The sequence below is a fragment of the Notamacropus eugenii genome, chromosome 2 (assembly GCF_028372415.1).
Source record: "Notamacropus eugenii isolate mMacEug1 chromosome 2, mMacEug1.pri_v2, whole genome shotgun sequence".
In the NCBI taxonomy this organism is placed as follows: Eukaryota; Metazoa; Chordata; class Mammalia; order Diprotodontia; family Macropodidae; genus Notamacropus; species Notamacropus eugenii.
The window spans coordinates 290,095,369-290,112,486 of NC_092873.1; the positions used below are offsets into that span (position 1 = coordinate 290,095,369).

Below are 17,118 nucleotides of genomic sequence, written 5' to 3' on the forward strand. Positions count from 1 at the left end.
AAAAGAGGCTTCTTTCTTGCACAATGGCTTGTCTTTTAACCCCAGGCCAATCCACTACTTTTGGTGTCCCACCAGCCTACATAGAGTCTGGGGGAAAGGAATTACAAATAGAATGAAAGCTTTGCTCAAGTTGCAAAACCTAATTCCTTTCAGTAGCCCTGATCTCTTATTCTAATGCTGTGTCCCCTAAATACTAGCTACAATTATTTTCATTATTTGCCAGCTAGATGGCACAGTGGATAAAGTACCAGGACTAGAGTCAAGAAAACTTGAGTTTATATTTGGCCTCAGACACCTCCTAGTTGTGTGATCCTGGGCAAGTCACTTAACCCTGTTTGCCTCAGTTTCTTCATCTGTAAAATGAGTTGGAGATGACAAACCACTTCCAGTATCTTTGCCAAGAAAACCCCAAAAGGAGTCATGAAGAGTCAGGAATGGCTGAAAATGACTAAGCAACCACAAAAGTTATTAATAAAATGAATAAAAATATAGCCAAAGTAGTTAAGTTTGGGAGGGAGGGCTCTAACAGCTGCGGGAAAGACTTTATGCAGAAGACACATTTTCAGCTCTGTCATAATGGAAGAGAGGGGCTCTGTGAGGTAGAGGGCAGAAGGAAGTGAATGCCAGATACAGAGGCAGCCAGTGTGAAAGCAGGAAAAGAGGAGATGAAGACTAATGGGTGAGGAACAGAGCCAGTGTGGTAGGATCAGAGAGTGTAGGAGGGAGAATAACATCCAAAGGGGTTGGAAAGAAAGGCTGTGGTCAGGTTGTGTGGGGATTTCATAGGTAAACAAGAGAATTTATACTTTATTCTAGAATCAATAGGAAGCCAGTGGAGTTGGTGGAATAGGAGAGTCAAGGGGTCAGGTCTATTTAAGGAAAATTACTTTGGCAGTGGTGTGGAGGATGGACAGGAAAGATGAGAGATTTGAAATGGGGAAATCAATTATGATTAGTAATTATCAATTAGTAATTAATTAGTAATCTAGAAGAGATATGAAAAGTGCCTGAACTAAAGTTGTAGACTGTAAGAATGGAAAGAAGAGTCAGATGCAAGAGATGTGGAGGTAGGCAGCAAGGTTTGGCAACTGATTGTTGACATAGGGTGAGAGTGAGTAAGGAGTCAGGGATATGCTGAGAGGACTGAAAAGATGGTGATGCTTTCAATAGCAATAAGAAAGTATGGAAGGGAGGGTATTGTTCAGTCATTTCCATCTCTTCATGACCTCATTTGGGAATTTTCTGGCAAAGATACTAGAGGGCTTACCATTTCTTTCCCCAGCCCATTTGACAAATTGGGTTAAGTGACTTGCCCAGGTTCATACAGCTAGTAAGAGTCAGGAGCCATATTTGAACTCAGGTCTTCCTACTCCAGGCCCAGCACTCCATCCACTACACTCATCTAGCTGCTCTAGGAAGGGAGGATGAGTTTAAGGGAAAAGAAAATAAATTTAGTTTTGGACATGCGTCTAAGATGTCTCCAGGACATTCAATTTAAAATGTTCAATAGGTGATGGAGTATTGACGCTCTAGAGAAGGGAGCTGGATATACAGATCTTTGAAGTCATTTACTGAAGGGATGGTAACCAAACTTATAGGAGGTGATGAGTTCACAAAGAGAGTACAGAAGAAGAAAAGAGCCTAGGACAGAATTTTTTGGTGAGCAGCCACAGATAGGGAACTTGATATAGATAATGAGTCAACAAAAGGAACTGAGGATAATCAGTCACACAGAAGAGACAGGTAAGAATGGTGTCTAGAAAAGAAAAGGAAGCAGAATTTGATTTATTAGAGCAAGACCTTTGTGGGTTCTTTTCCAACAGGGTCTTGTCCATCCAAATATTAAAATCACTAAAGATTCTTCTAAAAATGTAACAGAAATAATCCTACTGAATGACTCTCTGATTATAAAGAACAGGTAAGGAATCAAACCAAGATGTGTACGCATTGTGATGGAGATCTAGCAGAGAATCCAAGAAGAGGGTTTCCCTAAATGTCTTTGATCTTTTCTTCTTTGGTTTTTTCTTGTTTCCTTCATTAAAATAATCATTTATTATTCCGATCTTACTAAATTCTGAATAAAAGGGGTATTTCGACATACACAGCAGAAGAGAAAGAAAAGACTGTACATGAAACTGGAAGTCTCTGGTATGCTCTCTTTCCACAAGGATCCCCTTGCCTTCCTCTTCTGTAGAAAACAACGAAGTTACTTTCCCAAGCACTGGGAAAGGTTCGTTTCATTAGTTACAGAAGCCGAATGAATGATGATTCTAGGAAGAAGGAAATTAAATGAGCTTCCTTTTCCCCTAGTAAAAGTATTGGCCAAAAAAAGAAAAGAAAGATACACTGAAAACACACGTCCGTTAACTGTTTCCAGGTTACCGAATCGCAAACACCTTTTATAAACCTAAAGTCTGGTGACATTCAGCAAGGGAGCTGAATTTAATAGACAGTGTAGCAGTTGTGCTTCATTATCCCTATGACTAGAGAAGCCGAAAGAACTCAGCGCATTAGGGGAGGGAGCTCTGCGCACATCTGTTCCCCTCTGTCTGCCTGCACTGCGCTGCCCCGCCCCGCCCCCGCCTGTGGTACCTGAACTCTGCGCAATCTAGGTCGCCGGCCTCAGAGCCCTCCCCCGGCTTCCCCTTCTGTTGCCCTGACAACCCACGGTACACATAGCTAGCGACATGAACTGGGAATGGGAGCTTTCAGGTCAGTGGGGGAGCCTCCGACCAGGTTTTGAACCGGGTGGGGAATGGCCTTGGGGTTCAGAAAGAAGAGAGGGTACGGAGGGGACGTTGTCATGTTGGCTTGCCATATGGAGGGCACCACTAATGACTCTCCTCAGTCCCCCAATCCACACCCACGCAGAGCCACCCTCTCGGTCCCTCGGGGACCGACACACTCTGCAATGGACGTTTCTGCTCTTTCTTGACCTTCAGAAGCGCAGCTGAAATACTGCTTTGGATCATGCCAAACGAGGAAACTCTTCCCCTTGCACCACCCTCCCAACAGATTAGGTATTACGGATGTGCCCGTAAGGGGGGCGCCTCACAGAGGACCTGGATGCTACTTTCAGGAGGAGGTGAGTATCCTATCCTTCATCTTGCTCTCTTAGGTTTGGTGTGTTCTCATTTCTTAACTCTCTAGGATCCGGTGTGTAGCAGGAGAATAATTGCCCCAGACCTGACCAATCAAATATCCTACCAGTGATTTGTTTAAAGAATCCCCTCCTCCAATGCTGAACATCCCCCAATTCCAGCATTAATCCTATGAGGTGAAACTCCCCTTTCCTCACTGTTACTGTGTGCTCACCTTTCCCCTCAGTTCCTTATCTTTCCACTCCTCTTCATTAATTAATTCCTCTTCATTCATGAATTCATTAATTCAACCCTCACTAAATCTCCTCTCCCTCACTTCACCTACTGCCAATATCCAGTGTGTGTGCTATCACCCCTTTGAGAGTGTTTCCTAAAACACTCCTACCACCCAAATAATGCTATGTGCTGAATTTCCTCCTCTTCAATGACATTAAGGGCTGAGCACCAGTTCCATCTTCCCTCCAATATAATTGCATGCTGAATTTCCATACCTCTGGTCAAAACCCAGTCATTCCATTGCTTCCTGACTCTTGTAGCCCTGACCCCATTCATGCTCTACCCCAACAAACTCAAGAAAAGCCAGAAAGCCAAAATTTCCCCCATAGGCCTTTGGGAGAAACCTGGTACCTTCTCAGACATCTAATCTATGAAATTCCCAGAATACAGGCAATTAGATGACTTTCTTATAACAAACTGGATTAGTTTTCACCAAAAAAGGTCTGGGAAAGGTTTCCAAAAGTCTAAAAGTTTGGGGGACCAGAGAAAGGAAAGGAGCTATTTTGTGGCTTAAATAGTATCTTTGCACCTCAATAACTTCTGAAAATTCTTATTTATTTGTGCCATGTATATAAGTATCCCTGGACAGGTTAGAATCCTACATTAAGAGCTGGAAAGGACCTTAGAAGTCACTTCAAACCTCACCAGTAAATTCCAAATCCAGCTGCTTTTCTAGACTCCTTATTGGTGTGCAAAGATTAGAATGACAATGGAAGAGAGGGAAAGGAAGGTCTCTTTGGTGCAGGGACTTCAGAATGAAAGATGATCCCACATTCATTGATGCTGGGGTAATCAGCTTAGTAGGACTGCTTCCTGACATTGTCTTTTTACATGTGTAAACTTATAGAAGAATAACATGGCATACAACCTTTCTAAGACCCCTATGAGCAATAAGGGATATATCATTGGATCCAGGACGAGCCAGCGATTTAAAGCAGATTATAAGGTTAGTGACAATTTCATATACTTTGATTTAAAGATCATCCATGCACCCGAACTACACTGTGAGTTCCTTGAGAGAGGGAGTTCTTTGTACCTTTCTTTGTCTCCCCAGTACTTAGCACTGTGCCTGACTGTATTAGCAATCACCCTAGCATTCCCAGGATGGCCTGCTAGCACAGGTTCTTTGATCTGCTTTATAAAAGACAGCTTCAAAGGGGTTAATAATCCTTCTTTAATTAAACATATATAAGTCATTCACTAGTTCAGGGGAAAGGTTAGCACCCTGAATGTGGAGAAAATACAAACAGAGGAAATAAAAGCAGAGAAATTAGGACAAAGATCAATAGACAAGGCTGTTACTATCTGAATAAAGTAATATAACCACCTACATACACCACTAGACAGGGGAGCACCAACAACATCTGAGTGGGGGTGGAGGGATCTTAACAAATGGCTACTTAGAGTCTCAACCAGGGAATCAAAAGGTCCTTCTCATAAGCAAACCCCCAAAGCAAAATACCAACCTCCCAGAATATATAACAAAGACCCAGCTCCTGATTGGCGCAGAGCCAGTAAGCAGGAAACCTACATGACTCAGCACAGCTGTGAATTATCAGGGTTCAAAGGAGATCAATCCTTCAGATGTTTTCAGTGAGCCTGGGAAACTGAACTCTTGAAAGAAAACAACAAAAAATCCTACTTTGCTTGGGCTTACACTGGCACATAAGGGCCTGTGATTAAATGTTTAGTACCCAGAGGTGACTTGATTGACTACATATATGTATGTGAGAGAAAAAGAGAACAGAAAGGCAGAGGTTGTCTGAAATCCTTCTGTGGAACTGTATTTTCAGGGATGGAAGACAAGTCCCTTGATGATGAGATAGCTGAATCTAAGTCCTTGTGATGGCAAAATAATCTCAATAATAACAGTTCCTTTTTCTGTAGGGCTTTCAGATTCACTAAGTGACTCACAACACACCTGTGAAGTAGGTAGTGCAGGTAGTATATTATCTCCACTTTAATGTGTGCACACCAAAACCTAGAGAGATTTAGTGATTCATCAAAGGTCACACAGCTAGGAAGCATCGGAGCCAGGACCCCAGATCAGCACTCTGGCCCTAGCACTCTTTCTTTTTTTTCTTAAGATTTTATTGATGCTCTTTTGTTTATATTATTATTGCTTCTCAGTGACTTCCCTTGCTTTCCACCAAGATAACTTGTCCTTGTAACAGATAGAACATCTATAATATTTTGTGAGGGCAATGAGGTGGCATAGTGGTTAGTGTCAGGCCTGGTCAGAAAGACAAGTCTTCCTGAGTTCAAATCTAGCCTCAGACACTTACTAGCTGTGTGAACCTATGCAAATAACTTGAAGCTGTTTGCCTCAGTTTCCTCTTCTATAAAATGAACTGGAGAAGGAAATGGCAAACTATTTCATTATCTCTGTCAAGAAAACCCCAAATGAGGTCATGGAGAGTTGGATACCCATGAACAACAACAGCTCAGATTGGCACATATGCTTCCTTCCTTTATTCTCTAGCCAAATAGAGAAATATCTGAAATGTTCACTAGATGGCATAGCACCGAAGTCGCCAGCCCACTGGTGTCCATGAGGACCTGAAGGGGAGGCATGGGCATTTTAAACAGCACTTGCTTAGGATCTGAATCTATTGAGGACTGATAGGAAGTATGACTCAAAAATAGACAAAATGGGAAATTTGTGATTCTACTCTTTCCCCTCATCCTGGCTTTTTAGTTCTTTTGTGTGTACCTTCCCTCACTTAGAACACTGGTACATAATAAGTACTTTTCCTTCTCTCTTCTTCCATTGCCACCTCACATATGGAATTTCCTCGTTCTTTCAAATGACTTCCTTCAAATACTTGGGGCAGCTAGGTGGCACAATGGTTAGAGAACTTGGAATCAGGAAAACTCATCTTCGTGCGTTCAAATCTGGCCTCAGATACTTAATAGCTATATGACCCTGGGCAAGTCACTGTTTGCCTCAGTTTCCTCATCTGCAAAATGAGCTGGAGAAGGAAATGGCAAACCACTCCAGTGTCTTTGCCAAGAAAACTCCAAAGGGACACAAAGAGTCAGAAACTACTGAACAACAATAATTATTTAAATCTTTAAGGTTTTCAAAGCACTTTGCATATATTATCTCAATGAATCCTCAGAAGTCTGTGAGGTAGATAATACAAGTATTGCTATAAAAAGGAAGAGGAGTGGGGGAGGCTGGAGAGGGGAGGTTAGAGGGTAAGGGTAAGGAGGGTAAGAAGGAAGGAAGAAGATACTTTACAGATAGAGAAACCAAGACTCAGAGAACTGATATGACTTGTCCAAGGTCACACAGCTAAAAAAAACAGAAAAGAAACTTAAATTCTTATCTTCTAACTCCAGTTACAGGCATCTCCATAGGCTCACTCCTTTAATCTTTCCTTGTAGGAACTGCTTCCCAAAATTTTTGATGCTTAGGTTGTGCTTTTCTAAATTCTCCCAATCCTGTTCTGTTGGATGGGGCCCAAACTGCTCATGATACTCTAGAGTTAATTCAGGTTTAACTTAAGGTTGATCTGCCCTCCAGATCTACACCAAATCCACCCCACCCCACCACCAAGTACTACCACCGAAAGCCTATGTAGCTCACTTTTGTATATGAAAAATCTATTCAGTGACTATATTTTCTTGTAAATAGGAGCTGAAACCCACTCCAGTTTCATACCAGTTACAGACAAGAAAGTCCCACTGTGCTCTTCCTCCTTATGCTCCGTTTAACTCCATCTCAAATCGATTTGATGACAAACCCACAGACTCATCATATTTCCCTGGGTATGTCAGATCTTTGATTTTCTTTCATACCATCACAGCAGTAAGGAAAGTAGTCAGTTAGGGATGGTCAAACTATGTCAGAGTTAAACCATTTATCCTGTATTTAAAGCCATCCCCAGAGAAAATAAGAAATATTGCATTCCCTAGAATAGCCACACATGCCTAACAAGGAATGAGAGATGAAAAACTATTTCATCCATAGTTCTATGGGAGAGAGTTATCTTGGGTATTCCTAAGACCTATTCCTCAAGGAATTCAAACTATTGCTAATGATTAGTGGACTTCCAAACCCAACAGTCCTTAAACTTTTTTGCGTCCCTTTGTCCCTTTGCCAATCTGGTTGAAGTCTCTAGATCCCTTTTTAAAATAATGTTTTTAAATGTATAAAATAAAATACATGGGGTTACAAGAAAAACAATTATTAGTTATTTAATTTTTTTAAGTTTATGAACCCCAGGTTAAGAACCCCTATTGCATCATGGTAGATTTTCAGGCAGAACTGCCCAACTTCATCTTGGATATTTGCCATTAGCCATGAAATTTGCAATCTTGTGGCTCCCCAGCCACCTCTTGGTATAAAATAGAGAAATGTTTTGTTCTGGGGACCCTGGTACTAGGGAAAGACAAGACAGAGCATCTTAAATCCTAACATTCGGTGATTCCTTCTCACTCAAATAGGAAATTAATCCATCAAGCTTTCCCCAGTAGTCAAGAGTCCTGGGAGTTCTTCAGTAATGCATGGGTTCTCGTAGGTGGTAACAAAAACATGAGACATGGTGTGAATTTGCCTCCTTAGCCCTGGAACCTACAATCCAGAAACTGTGATTTCCCGGAAAGTCACTTGGCCAATGAAATTTGGATCTCCAGACTGGGCTCAAGTGCCAGTCCTAAAGAAAAGGACCCTAAAAACTGAGGTACGAATTAGAGAGATGTTCATTCATTCAATAGACTTTGTAACTGTGTCACCATGCTAAGTTATGGTAGGTACTTGCCTACCTTCTCGAGGAGTTTAGAGTCCAGTTGCTAGAAGAATATGTCAAGTGAGTGAGATGATCTCCAAATACACACACACGTGCACACACACACACACGTGCACACACATACACACACACACACAGACACAGTCTTTGAATTCATGACCTGAGTACAACTATCAGGTAATTAGAAAATAATTAAATGTTTGTATATTTGTGTAGTCTCTATCCCTAAGTGTTGAAGGAATTCAGAGTGAAAGAAATATTATTGTTGACCATGTCATTGTAAAGTTATATTTGTAATTTTTCATTTGAGTAATTAGCTATTCCCCAGGAACAGACACAAGCAAGGTGACTGTAAGAACTAGAGACAGAGAACATAGTCTCCTTGGACCACTGGGCAGGGGGAAATGTTACTTTGAATATGTGATACTCACCAGCATCATTTTCAATTACAGCTGATATCAGACAAAGAATTCAGGATACATCGGAACCGAGTGGCCTACCTAAGCCTGTATTATAGCTGAGAGATCTTTCTGACATCTTGTTCATTCCCCTGACCCAACTTAGTCAAGGTACCCCTGTTACCCTCTTGTCTGCCAGGGTTGAACCCTAGGCAGGGAGTGGTTCGTTCTAAGTTCGAAAATAGTATTCCTTAAAAATTTGAGTGTGCTGTCTTCATGTGTCTGTTTGTTGTATATGGGCCTAGTGATCCCTGCTGTGAGACCCCTACGATGATTTTATTGGAGGGAGCACGAACCAACAGCCACCCTCAGCTCCCCACCCCAGTGAGGTCAACAGGATCCTAGATTTAGATCTGGCAGGGGCCATAAAGGTCATTAGCCCAACCCTCTCATTTTACAGATGAGAAAAATGAGGTTAAATGACTTGCTCAATGTCACCCAGGCAGGAAGTAACAAAACTCAGATTTGAATTCAGGTTCTGTCCTTCAAAAACAGCACCTTCCATACTTTACCACTGTAGTTCCTCCCATGCCATTTTGTTACCATCTTTTTGGACTCTTCCTAATGCCTGGGAGGTGGGGCCAGGGTCTCAGTATGCCTGGAAAGTACAAAGCAAGTCTTACCTAGGCCCAGGCCCCCTCTAGGTGAAATTTTACTGGTTTTGTTAGGACTCCTTAAGGATTTTAAGTCACTCTAGGTCACTGTGGTTGTTGTCCTTCATTCTCAGAGGGCCAAAATGACATCACTGTGCTAGAGTCAGGTTTCAGTGTGTCCCACTATTATCAATCAGACCAATATGAGCTGAGAATGCTCTACCACAGATTGGGCACAAATAGTCCATGTGAACATTTGGGGTGGATTCTCTAAATTTCCTGCATTTCTTTTGAGCTATTTCAATTCTGCTTTGCTCATAGAGCACAGTTCCTTCCCTGATGTGGGCATGCCACATTGAGGGGTCCTGTGTCACTTCAGTTCCAAAGTTCTTAAGAGACACCTTGAGAGTGTCCTTGTATCGTTTCTTCTGACCATCATGTGAATGCTTGCCCTGTGTGAGTTCTCCATAAAATAGTCTTTTTGACAAGTATAAGTTTTGCGTTCAAACAATGTGGCCAGTCCATCAGAGCTGTGCTATCTGAAGCAGTTTGAAGGTCACTGTAGCATGGAACTGGGTTTTTTAGTCTCTACAATAGCAGCTCATGAGCCCCAAAACCAACCAATCTCCTCCTTCCAAGGATCTTGTAGTACTAGTCCCAGTCTGAAGGCTACACCCCAATGCTACTAAGTACCTCGTGGACAAGAACCGGAGGACACCTCAGAATTCATTCCAGCAGGTGTCCAGGAGCTCTCCAAAGCCGCATTTGTGGCAATTAACCAAATCAAGATGAACAAAGCCGCTGGAGATTTTTGGCTACCAGAATTATGGAGAATCTCTCCTTGGACAAATGGACCTTGCCAAACTCTTTACAAAACCCCCATGACATAGAGAGTTTGCTGTGGTCTAGTGATAAGATAGCTAGGGAGGAGGTAAGAGAATCTTATTTCAAATCCCATCTCTGCTGCTGATTACCTGTTGACCTTGGACAAATCACTTTCTCTGGACCTTACATTCCTCACCTATAAAACTGAGAAGCTGGTCTAGATTTCCTCGGAAGTAGGATTTCATCAAGAAAATTAAGCACCACCCTATGATCCTTGCCCCATTCTCACACAAGCCCACTGTATTTTGATCTCTGTTGACCAATGACATTATGAATACTATGACCTTGGCTAGAAATGACCTTTACATTATTCTCATTGAAAGAAGAATATTTCCCTTTTCGTTTGCTTGTGTGTATGTGCATGTACTTGATGTGTGCACGTGTGTGTTTTCATAATAGGGTGGTATGAGATAGACATTCAGCCCCTAATTTACAATTTAGGTTAGTCTCTACAGCAAATGTAAATGTAATACCCTCTACAATAATAGTCTACGCTCTGGGAGCCCAGTTTGATCTGGGTGAGTTTTCTCAACTCTCTTCCCCAGGGCAGGTCCCAGGGTTCTCATTTTGCAATTAACTTTTATAAAAGAATTCTTCAGGATGGCATTAGGGGCCCATGAAGTAAAAATTGAGCAAACCACCATGCTGTGCTCAATTTATTTCAAATCTTCATTCAACACAAAATACCAGTCTCTGCACCGATTTTTTTCCTAGCTATTACAACCATTACTAAGTCCTTCTTGTAATATGGGCACTGGAGAGGCTGAGCTAACACCTTTAAAAAGTTTCCCTGCTCTAGGGAGTAAGTTGCTATTTAGATAACAGTACTGGGCATATGCACTGAGTAGTCTGTTTATTAAAATATTCCACTGATGTTTATCCCATTGGTATCCTCATGATGTTAGGGAAAAAGCCTGGGGATGGATGAGGATGGGCCCTTGTGGTGATCCTGGGAAGACAGAGATGCACATTGACACAAGGCAGTCATCCATGGATGGATTAAGATCCCAGACTGATTAGATCACAAATATATGGGTGTTTGGGAGAATATTTATGGGGTACCTATTATGTACCAGCCACTGTACTAGACTGTGAGGGAAATTCAAGGATCAATGAAACACACATCTGCCTTCAAGAGCTCACCATTGAGTGGGGTTTGGGGTGCAGTGGGGCATAACCAGAATGCTTTTCAACAAAGTGTTACTCTTTGTTTTAAGGCCAGTCACAGCACACCCAGCTCTCGTTAAAGATCAGGCCCTGGGCACACTGGAAATGAAAGGTGTTGCCTCCCACACACTGGTAGAACTTGTTGTGATCTTCAGGATCAACGTAGAATCCATTGGCTTTACCAGCACAGAAACTGCCATCTCCTCCAGTTCCTCCACCATTGTCTCCATCACCACCACCACCTTCTCCACCACTGCCTCCATCACCCTCTGACCCTCCTCCAGTGTCAGAGCAAAAGCTTGGACTTCTAGGGGCTGGGAATAGGTCGTGCAGGGCTTTACTGGCTGGGGTGCACTCTACAAGAGGACGAGAAGCAATTGAGATGAATCACACCTGGAGGGGTACTTTCATTAGCAAACGGGTTCAAAAACCAACAGAATCTTATCCTGGCCATCCATTTCAGGATCCAAATCCATGGCAGATTAACCCTGAGATTCAGACTCTAGCTGAGCCTGGAAAGAATGTGCCTGAGCTGGCAAACGCCAAATGGAAGCTGCCACAAAAGCTTAGGTTCAGATGTAGTTAAGCAGGGTATCTGATAACGCTTTCCCTCAAGACCCTGTCTATAGTTAGCAAGAGTACCTAAGGGGAGTCCAACTGGGTATATCCCAGGGATGGCAATACCACTGGGGTAAAGAAGCACCTAGGAAAACATTAAAAGGAGCTGGATGGTGGAGGGGGCTGGGAGGGGGGAAGAGAAAGGGACTTTCCATGTTTATAGACAATAAATAATTACATGAAGAGTTTCTGCAAATAGTCTGAAAATTCACATTGTTGTGGTCAGCTTTCCCCTTCATTCTCACTCAGGTACTCCTAGAAAGAGATCCCCTCTTGAATGGTCCAGGTTCCTAACTGGTAACCCTCAGAAAATAATTTTGACAACACAGCAGTCACATTCCCCATCATGGACCACACACAAGGTCCCTTCTGAACACCAGCTTTCAATGGTGAGTGCCCTACCCGAAAGGTCTTCTATCTGCCCCTTTACCAGCTGTGTCTCTTTGGGTAAGCCCTTTAACTTTTGGGGGACTCAGTTGCATATATGTAAAATGGAAATAACACATTACATGCCCCCACCTCCAGTTTATATGTATATATATGTATGTATACATATACATATACATATACATACATATATATAGATACAAATATATAGATATATAGATATATATAATCACCAGAAGGTATAGATTCTATGAAATGGCCAAAGGAATGTAACCAGCTTCTGAGTGCTGGAACAAAACTGATAAAATCGTACCTTTTCCCAGTGCCCTGGTTCTGTGGTGTAATGGAGAAAATATTGGGTTTGAAGTCAAAAGGAGTCTTGAGTTGTGATTCTGACACCCGCGCACATGACCTTGGACAGTTCATGTCATCTATGAAATCTTTTCCTTCTTCATAAAAGAGCAATACTTGTTTTCCTTCTCTCAAAGATTTGATGTGAGAAAAAACACTTTGTAAAATATCAAGTGACAAATAGTGTATGGTAGCTATTACATTAGTCTTTCAATACCCCTGCCCCTGGGGCATAGTGGTCCCAGGAATATAGAATAGCTTTAAACTGCACTATCCTCTTAAGTCTCTTGATTTCACTTTCTTCTCTGTGGAGTTTCTCTGCTCCTCAGTTCCAAATCTATAGTGATAAACTGTAGTGATAAACTAATAAACCCTTTTATTTGTGGGTCCATAAATCAGGCACCTCTGGCAAGGAGGGAACAGTGAAGAGGAGACAGGATTTGGAGTCAAGAAGCCCTGGGTATGAATCCCAATGCTGCCTCTTACTCCCTGTGTAACTTTGGGCAAATCTCAATCTCCCTGTGCTTGAGCTTCTTAAACTGTAAAATGAAGTGACTGTTATACATGTCCCTTCTGGCTCTAGACCCATGTTCTTAGATTATAGCTACCTTCAGAACTGAGTTCAAGCCAAAATATTTCTAGGGAAGAAATGCTCATGGTCCCCATAGCTTCCTTTTACTCCAGCTCTTTTTGCTTGGTGAATTTAGCACTTCTTAAGTGAATTTCTAAGGAGATGTCCTTAGCACCCTTGTCTCCTCTGGCTGTTGCCCCAGTGTACCCCTAATATTCCCAAGCCTGTCCTGGCTCTTGGGGTGGGGTTATCCAGCATTGAGTTACCTGCTGACAGCCCCAGGAGAGAGTGTAGTTTACTTATGAGTGGATATATGCCCTCATTGTAGAAAGTTCCCAAGAAATCATTGAGGTCAATGGCCCAAACCATAGCACCTCCAAATCTGTTCTTCTTGACAAAATCCACCTGTGGAGAAAGGAGCAGGAAAAAACCTTAGCAGTTAGTCCCTAGGGTTCTTTCCCTCAGTTGAAATATTTTCATCAAAAACTCGGGCAAGTTCTGGTGTGAGTGGAGAGAGTTGGGGAGAGAAGACCCTCAGATGGGACAGGGTCTATATTTTCTGTACTATGCACCCCAATGACTTAATCTAAGGAATTCTCCTAGATTCTCCTAGTAAGAATTCTCCTAGTAAGTTTAAGTAAATTTTGTCAACTGACACATAGCTGGGGTTGATCCCACACAGCTTTGTCAGCTACAGTTCCTGAGGACGATTTCTTTCTGACTACAATTTTATGACTGATAAAGGAAACCAGATGTATCAGGCCAACTTTATCCCACACAGAGCTGTATTCAGCAGGAATTCAGACAAGGCCAGTTTTTAGGACATAAGAATATGAGCTTTTTGAGGGCAAGAAGGATTTCATTTTTTTGTCTTTGTGTACTTGGTGTCTTTCATGTTTTGATGAATATCTATTGAATTTCATTGCATTGAACTGGAATGTTACTCCTGTGCTTGGCTTGAAGAGATATGGCATGGCCTTGATGTGTTCCTGCTTTCTCTGTATATTAACTTCCTGATGGCCCCAAATGTCAGGGGGTGCTCACTAGGGTATTGGGGGGGAAATGGGGGGTGTTGGAAAAGACCCTGTTTCCTGGGGTTTGGAAGCAGGAATCCATCTTTGCCTTACAATTCTTACCCTGTACTCATAGCTCTTCACGTTATCAAAGCCAATCCATTCATTGCCTTGGTAGGCATAGGGGACTTTCTGGTCATCAATCCAGACAGTTGTTGCATCTTTTAAAAATGTGCAGATCTGGAGGGGAAATGAGGGTCATTTGAGGTGGCCAATCAGTAAAGCATGATGAGAAAAGAAGATTAAGTAGATGACAATAATGAACCTTCTGACCTCTTAGAGCCCTGATTTCTTTCAAGGCTGAGCTCTAGCTCAAGACAAAGCTGTCTCTGATCCCCACAGCAGCTAATATCCTTCCCCATCAAAACTTAATTTTTTTAACTTCCATAATTTTTTAATACATTTTGACTATATTATGCACACATTGTTTTCCCCCAGTAAAATATAAGTTTCTTGAGGGCGGGGACTATCCACAGTGCTTAGCACAGGACCCGGCACATAATGTGCTTAATAAATGATAAGACATGGGGTGGGTCAAATAATACACTTTTTAAAACTGTAATGATCCCAGGCAGCTATTCTCCCTTGTGCCCCAAATTTCCTTATATATATTCTGCTTCTCACCTTCTGTTCTAGCTTTAAAGCATGAAAGGACCCTTCCCAAGACTGACACCTCTACTTGTGCATTAGATCTTATCCCTATCTCTTAGAGAAAGAAATAGAAAGGGAGAGAGAGAGAAAGAACTAGCCATGGTGTTCTTTGGCCACATATCCCCAGCACAGTGGCTTGCCTGCAATAGATACTCAATAAATGTTTGTTGGATTAATAAGTCTCCACTTACACAGTGATTTACATGCTATGAAGTACTTTACACAGACAATCCTATTTAGTTCTTCATGTCACCCCTATAAGGTGGGTGCAATTATTATCATCCCCATCTTACAGAAGAGGAAACTAAGGTTTAGAGGGGTCACAGAAGTAATAAGTGTCTGATGAAAGATTTGAATTCAGGTCTTCCTGACTCAAGTCTGAAGTTCTATCCACTATACCACCTACCTGTCTCTGAAAAAAATAAGTTTATGCCATGGCTTCAAGTCACAAATTGGTCACAAAATAGGTTTAAAACCTGATAGAAACTAGGCTACAGGCAAGTAAGGCTCAACCCATTTCCCTAACCAAGAGATTAGATCGTTGTAAGCCTTCTGAGAGAAACCCTCTTCATATTTACGTGATTGTGGATAAATGCACCATCCCCAATATGGGAGCACCTCTGGGAACAGCCAGAAGGAAAACTTTAAGTTCAATGTGAATATAATTAAAATCTGGTCCTTCTCTTCTCCAGGCTTTCTATTCCTCAAGATTGTATATTAAACCCAAGGAAAGAATGTCATGGAGTGAGTTAGGTGGTAGAGATATATTTGAGAATGGGAAATTTTTTTAACCCACTTATAAGCATGAGCAATTTAAATGCACTACCTCATAATAAGCCCAGAAGCCAGCCTCACGCGTGTAAGGACCCGCTGAGCCTGCCCCGGAGACAGAGGCACAGACAGAGGTGTCAGAAGTGGTGAGCTGGAAAGTTCATCCATACGTAGGGAACCCCATGATAAGTTTCTCAGCTGGAACCCCATTGCCTTCCCAATACTTCATGGCATATTCCTACAGAAGACAAAACAAAACATCATTTCCTATTGGAAAAATGACAGGTCTAATTGACTGACCCCCAAGTACAAAGGCCTTCAAACCTGCAGAACTCCCATGTGACTAGTGGCCCATTTTGGGAGGAGAGGCATACAAACCTATGTTTTTATTGGTAAGAGGAACTCTTAGGAAGTTTCAGATCTCACATCAGCAACTCTCCATAACTCAATGTTTTATAAAGTTGTCTGAAGAACTAATTGGTTAAGTGACATAACTAATATGTGTCAAAGGCAGGATCTGAACCAAGGCCTTCTTGACTTCAGGGCCAGCATTCTCTTTACAGTGGTATGCTGCCCCTCAGACTGCTTTCTTACACAGTTGAAATAGCGGTTATCTCCTTGGTCCTTGGATCCCACATGCAGGGGGCTGTTATGTCCTGTACACATGTCCCAACCACCATGGAAGTCATAGGTCATCACACTGATGAAATCCAGGAGCCTGAAATGAGATGCTATCAAATAGGAAGCCCAGGAAATTTGTATACTTTATGAAAAACTCAGGAGGACATCCTTAGAGTAGCAGATTTAATGAGTGGTTAGGGCCGAAAACATCCATCTCCTAGAAGTCAACCAATTGGTCAGAGGCCATGATCCTTTCCTAACGTGGCTTATCTAAGGCTGACCTCAGACAACATAAATACCATCACCAAGTCAATAAGGATTTATTAAATACCTATAACATGCAATGCTGAGCAATAGGTATACAAAAAAGGCAAAAACATCCCCTGCTCTCAATAATAATCACCAGGCCCAAAGTCAAAGTCTTTCCAACTGGCAAAGGCCCCATAAGGACATGGAAACTACTGGCATGGCCTTTAAGGACTGGAGGTCACTTCCAAAAGATAAAGGATGTACTTAATCAGTCAACAAGTTATTTATTAAGAACCAGGCACTATTATGTGCCAGGCACAGTTCTAGGAGGAGAGGGTTCAAGTACAAAGAATGAAAAAATCCCTCTTCCCAATAAACTCATATCCTAATGGTGGAGACAACATGCACACATAAAAATATGATCAGAATATATAATATATATATACTCACATATTTGTGTATATACATATATAGTTAATAAATGCATGCATACATGCACCCATATAAAGCAGTTAAATAGAGAGGTAGTTAGAGAGGGAGGGTACTAGCAATTGTAACAATCAAGAAAATGTTTTAGGCAAAAGATAGTACC

At 41.9% G+C, this 17,118-nt stretch overlaps 1 protein-coding gene and 1 long non-coding RNA gene across 6 annotated transcripts; one reads left to right on the forward strand and one right to left on the reverse strand.

The window, feature by feature from the left end:
* The first annotated feature begins 611 nt into the window (after nt 1-611).
* Nucleotides 612-12,035, forward strand: CIMAP3 (ciliary microtubule associated protein 3). 5 transcript variants are annotated; one of them, XM_072644328.1, is made up of 8 exons: nt 612-679; nt 1,511-1,743; nt 2,943-3,085; nt 4,225-4,323; nt 7,018-7,151; nt 7,948-8,065; nt 8,584-8,700; nt 11,285-12,035. In XM_072644328.1, exons 2-7 carry the CDS (start codon nt 1,695-1,697, stop codon nt 8,650-8,652), a joined length of 612 nt encoding a protein of 203 aa, XP_072500429.1. In that variant the 5' UTR covers nt 612-679; nt 1,511-1,694; the 3' UTR covers nt 8,653-8,700; nt 11,285-12,035. The 5 variants fall into 5 exon arrangements, with proteins under 5 accessions (XP_072500429.1, XP_072500427.1, XP_072500431.1 ...); XM_072644326.1 differs by lacking the exon at nt 11,285-12,035 and having other exon boundaries at nt 8,584-8,792; XM_072644327.1 differs by lacking the exons at nt 612-679; nt 11,285-12,035 and adding an exon at nt 731-786 and having other exon boundaries at nt 8,584-8,792.
* On the reverse strand, nt 10,711-16,380 carry LOC140527413 (uncharacterized). The gene is made up of 3 exons (XR_011974793.1): nt 15,712-16,380; nt 14,298-14,414; nt 10,711-13,566 (listed from the first exon to the last, which is right to left on the reverse strand). It is a non-coding gene; the product is annotated as an uncharacterized lncRNA (long non-coding RNA).
* Between the last annotated feature and the right edge of the window lie 738 nt (nt 16,381-17,118).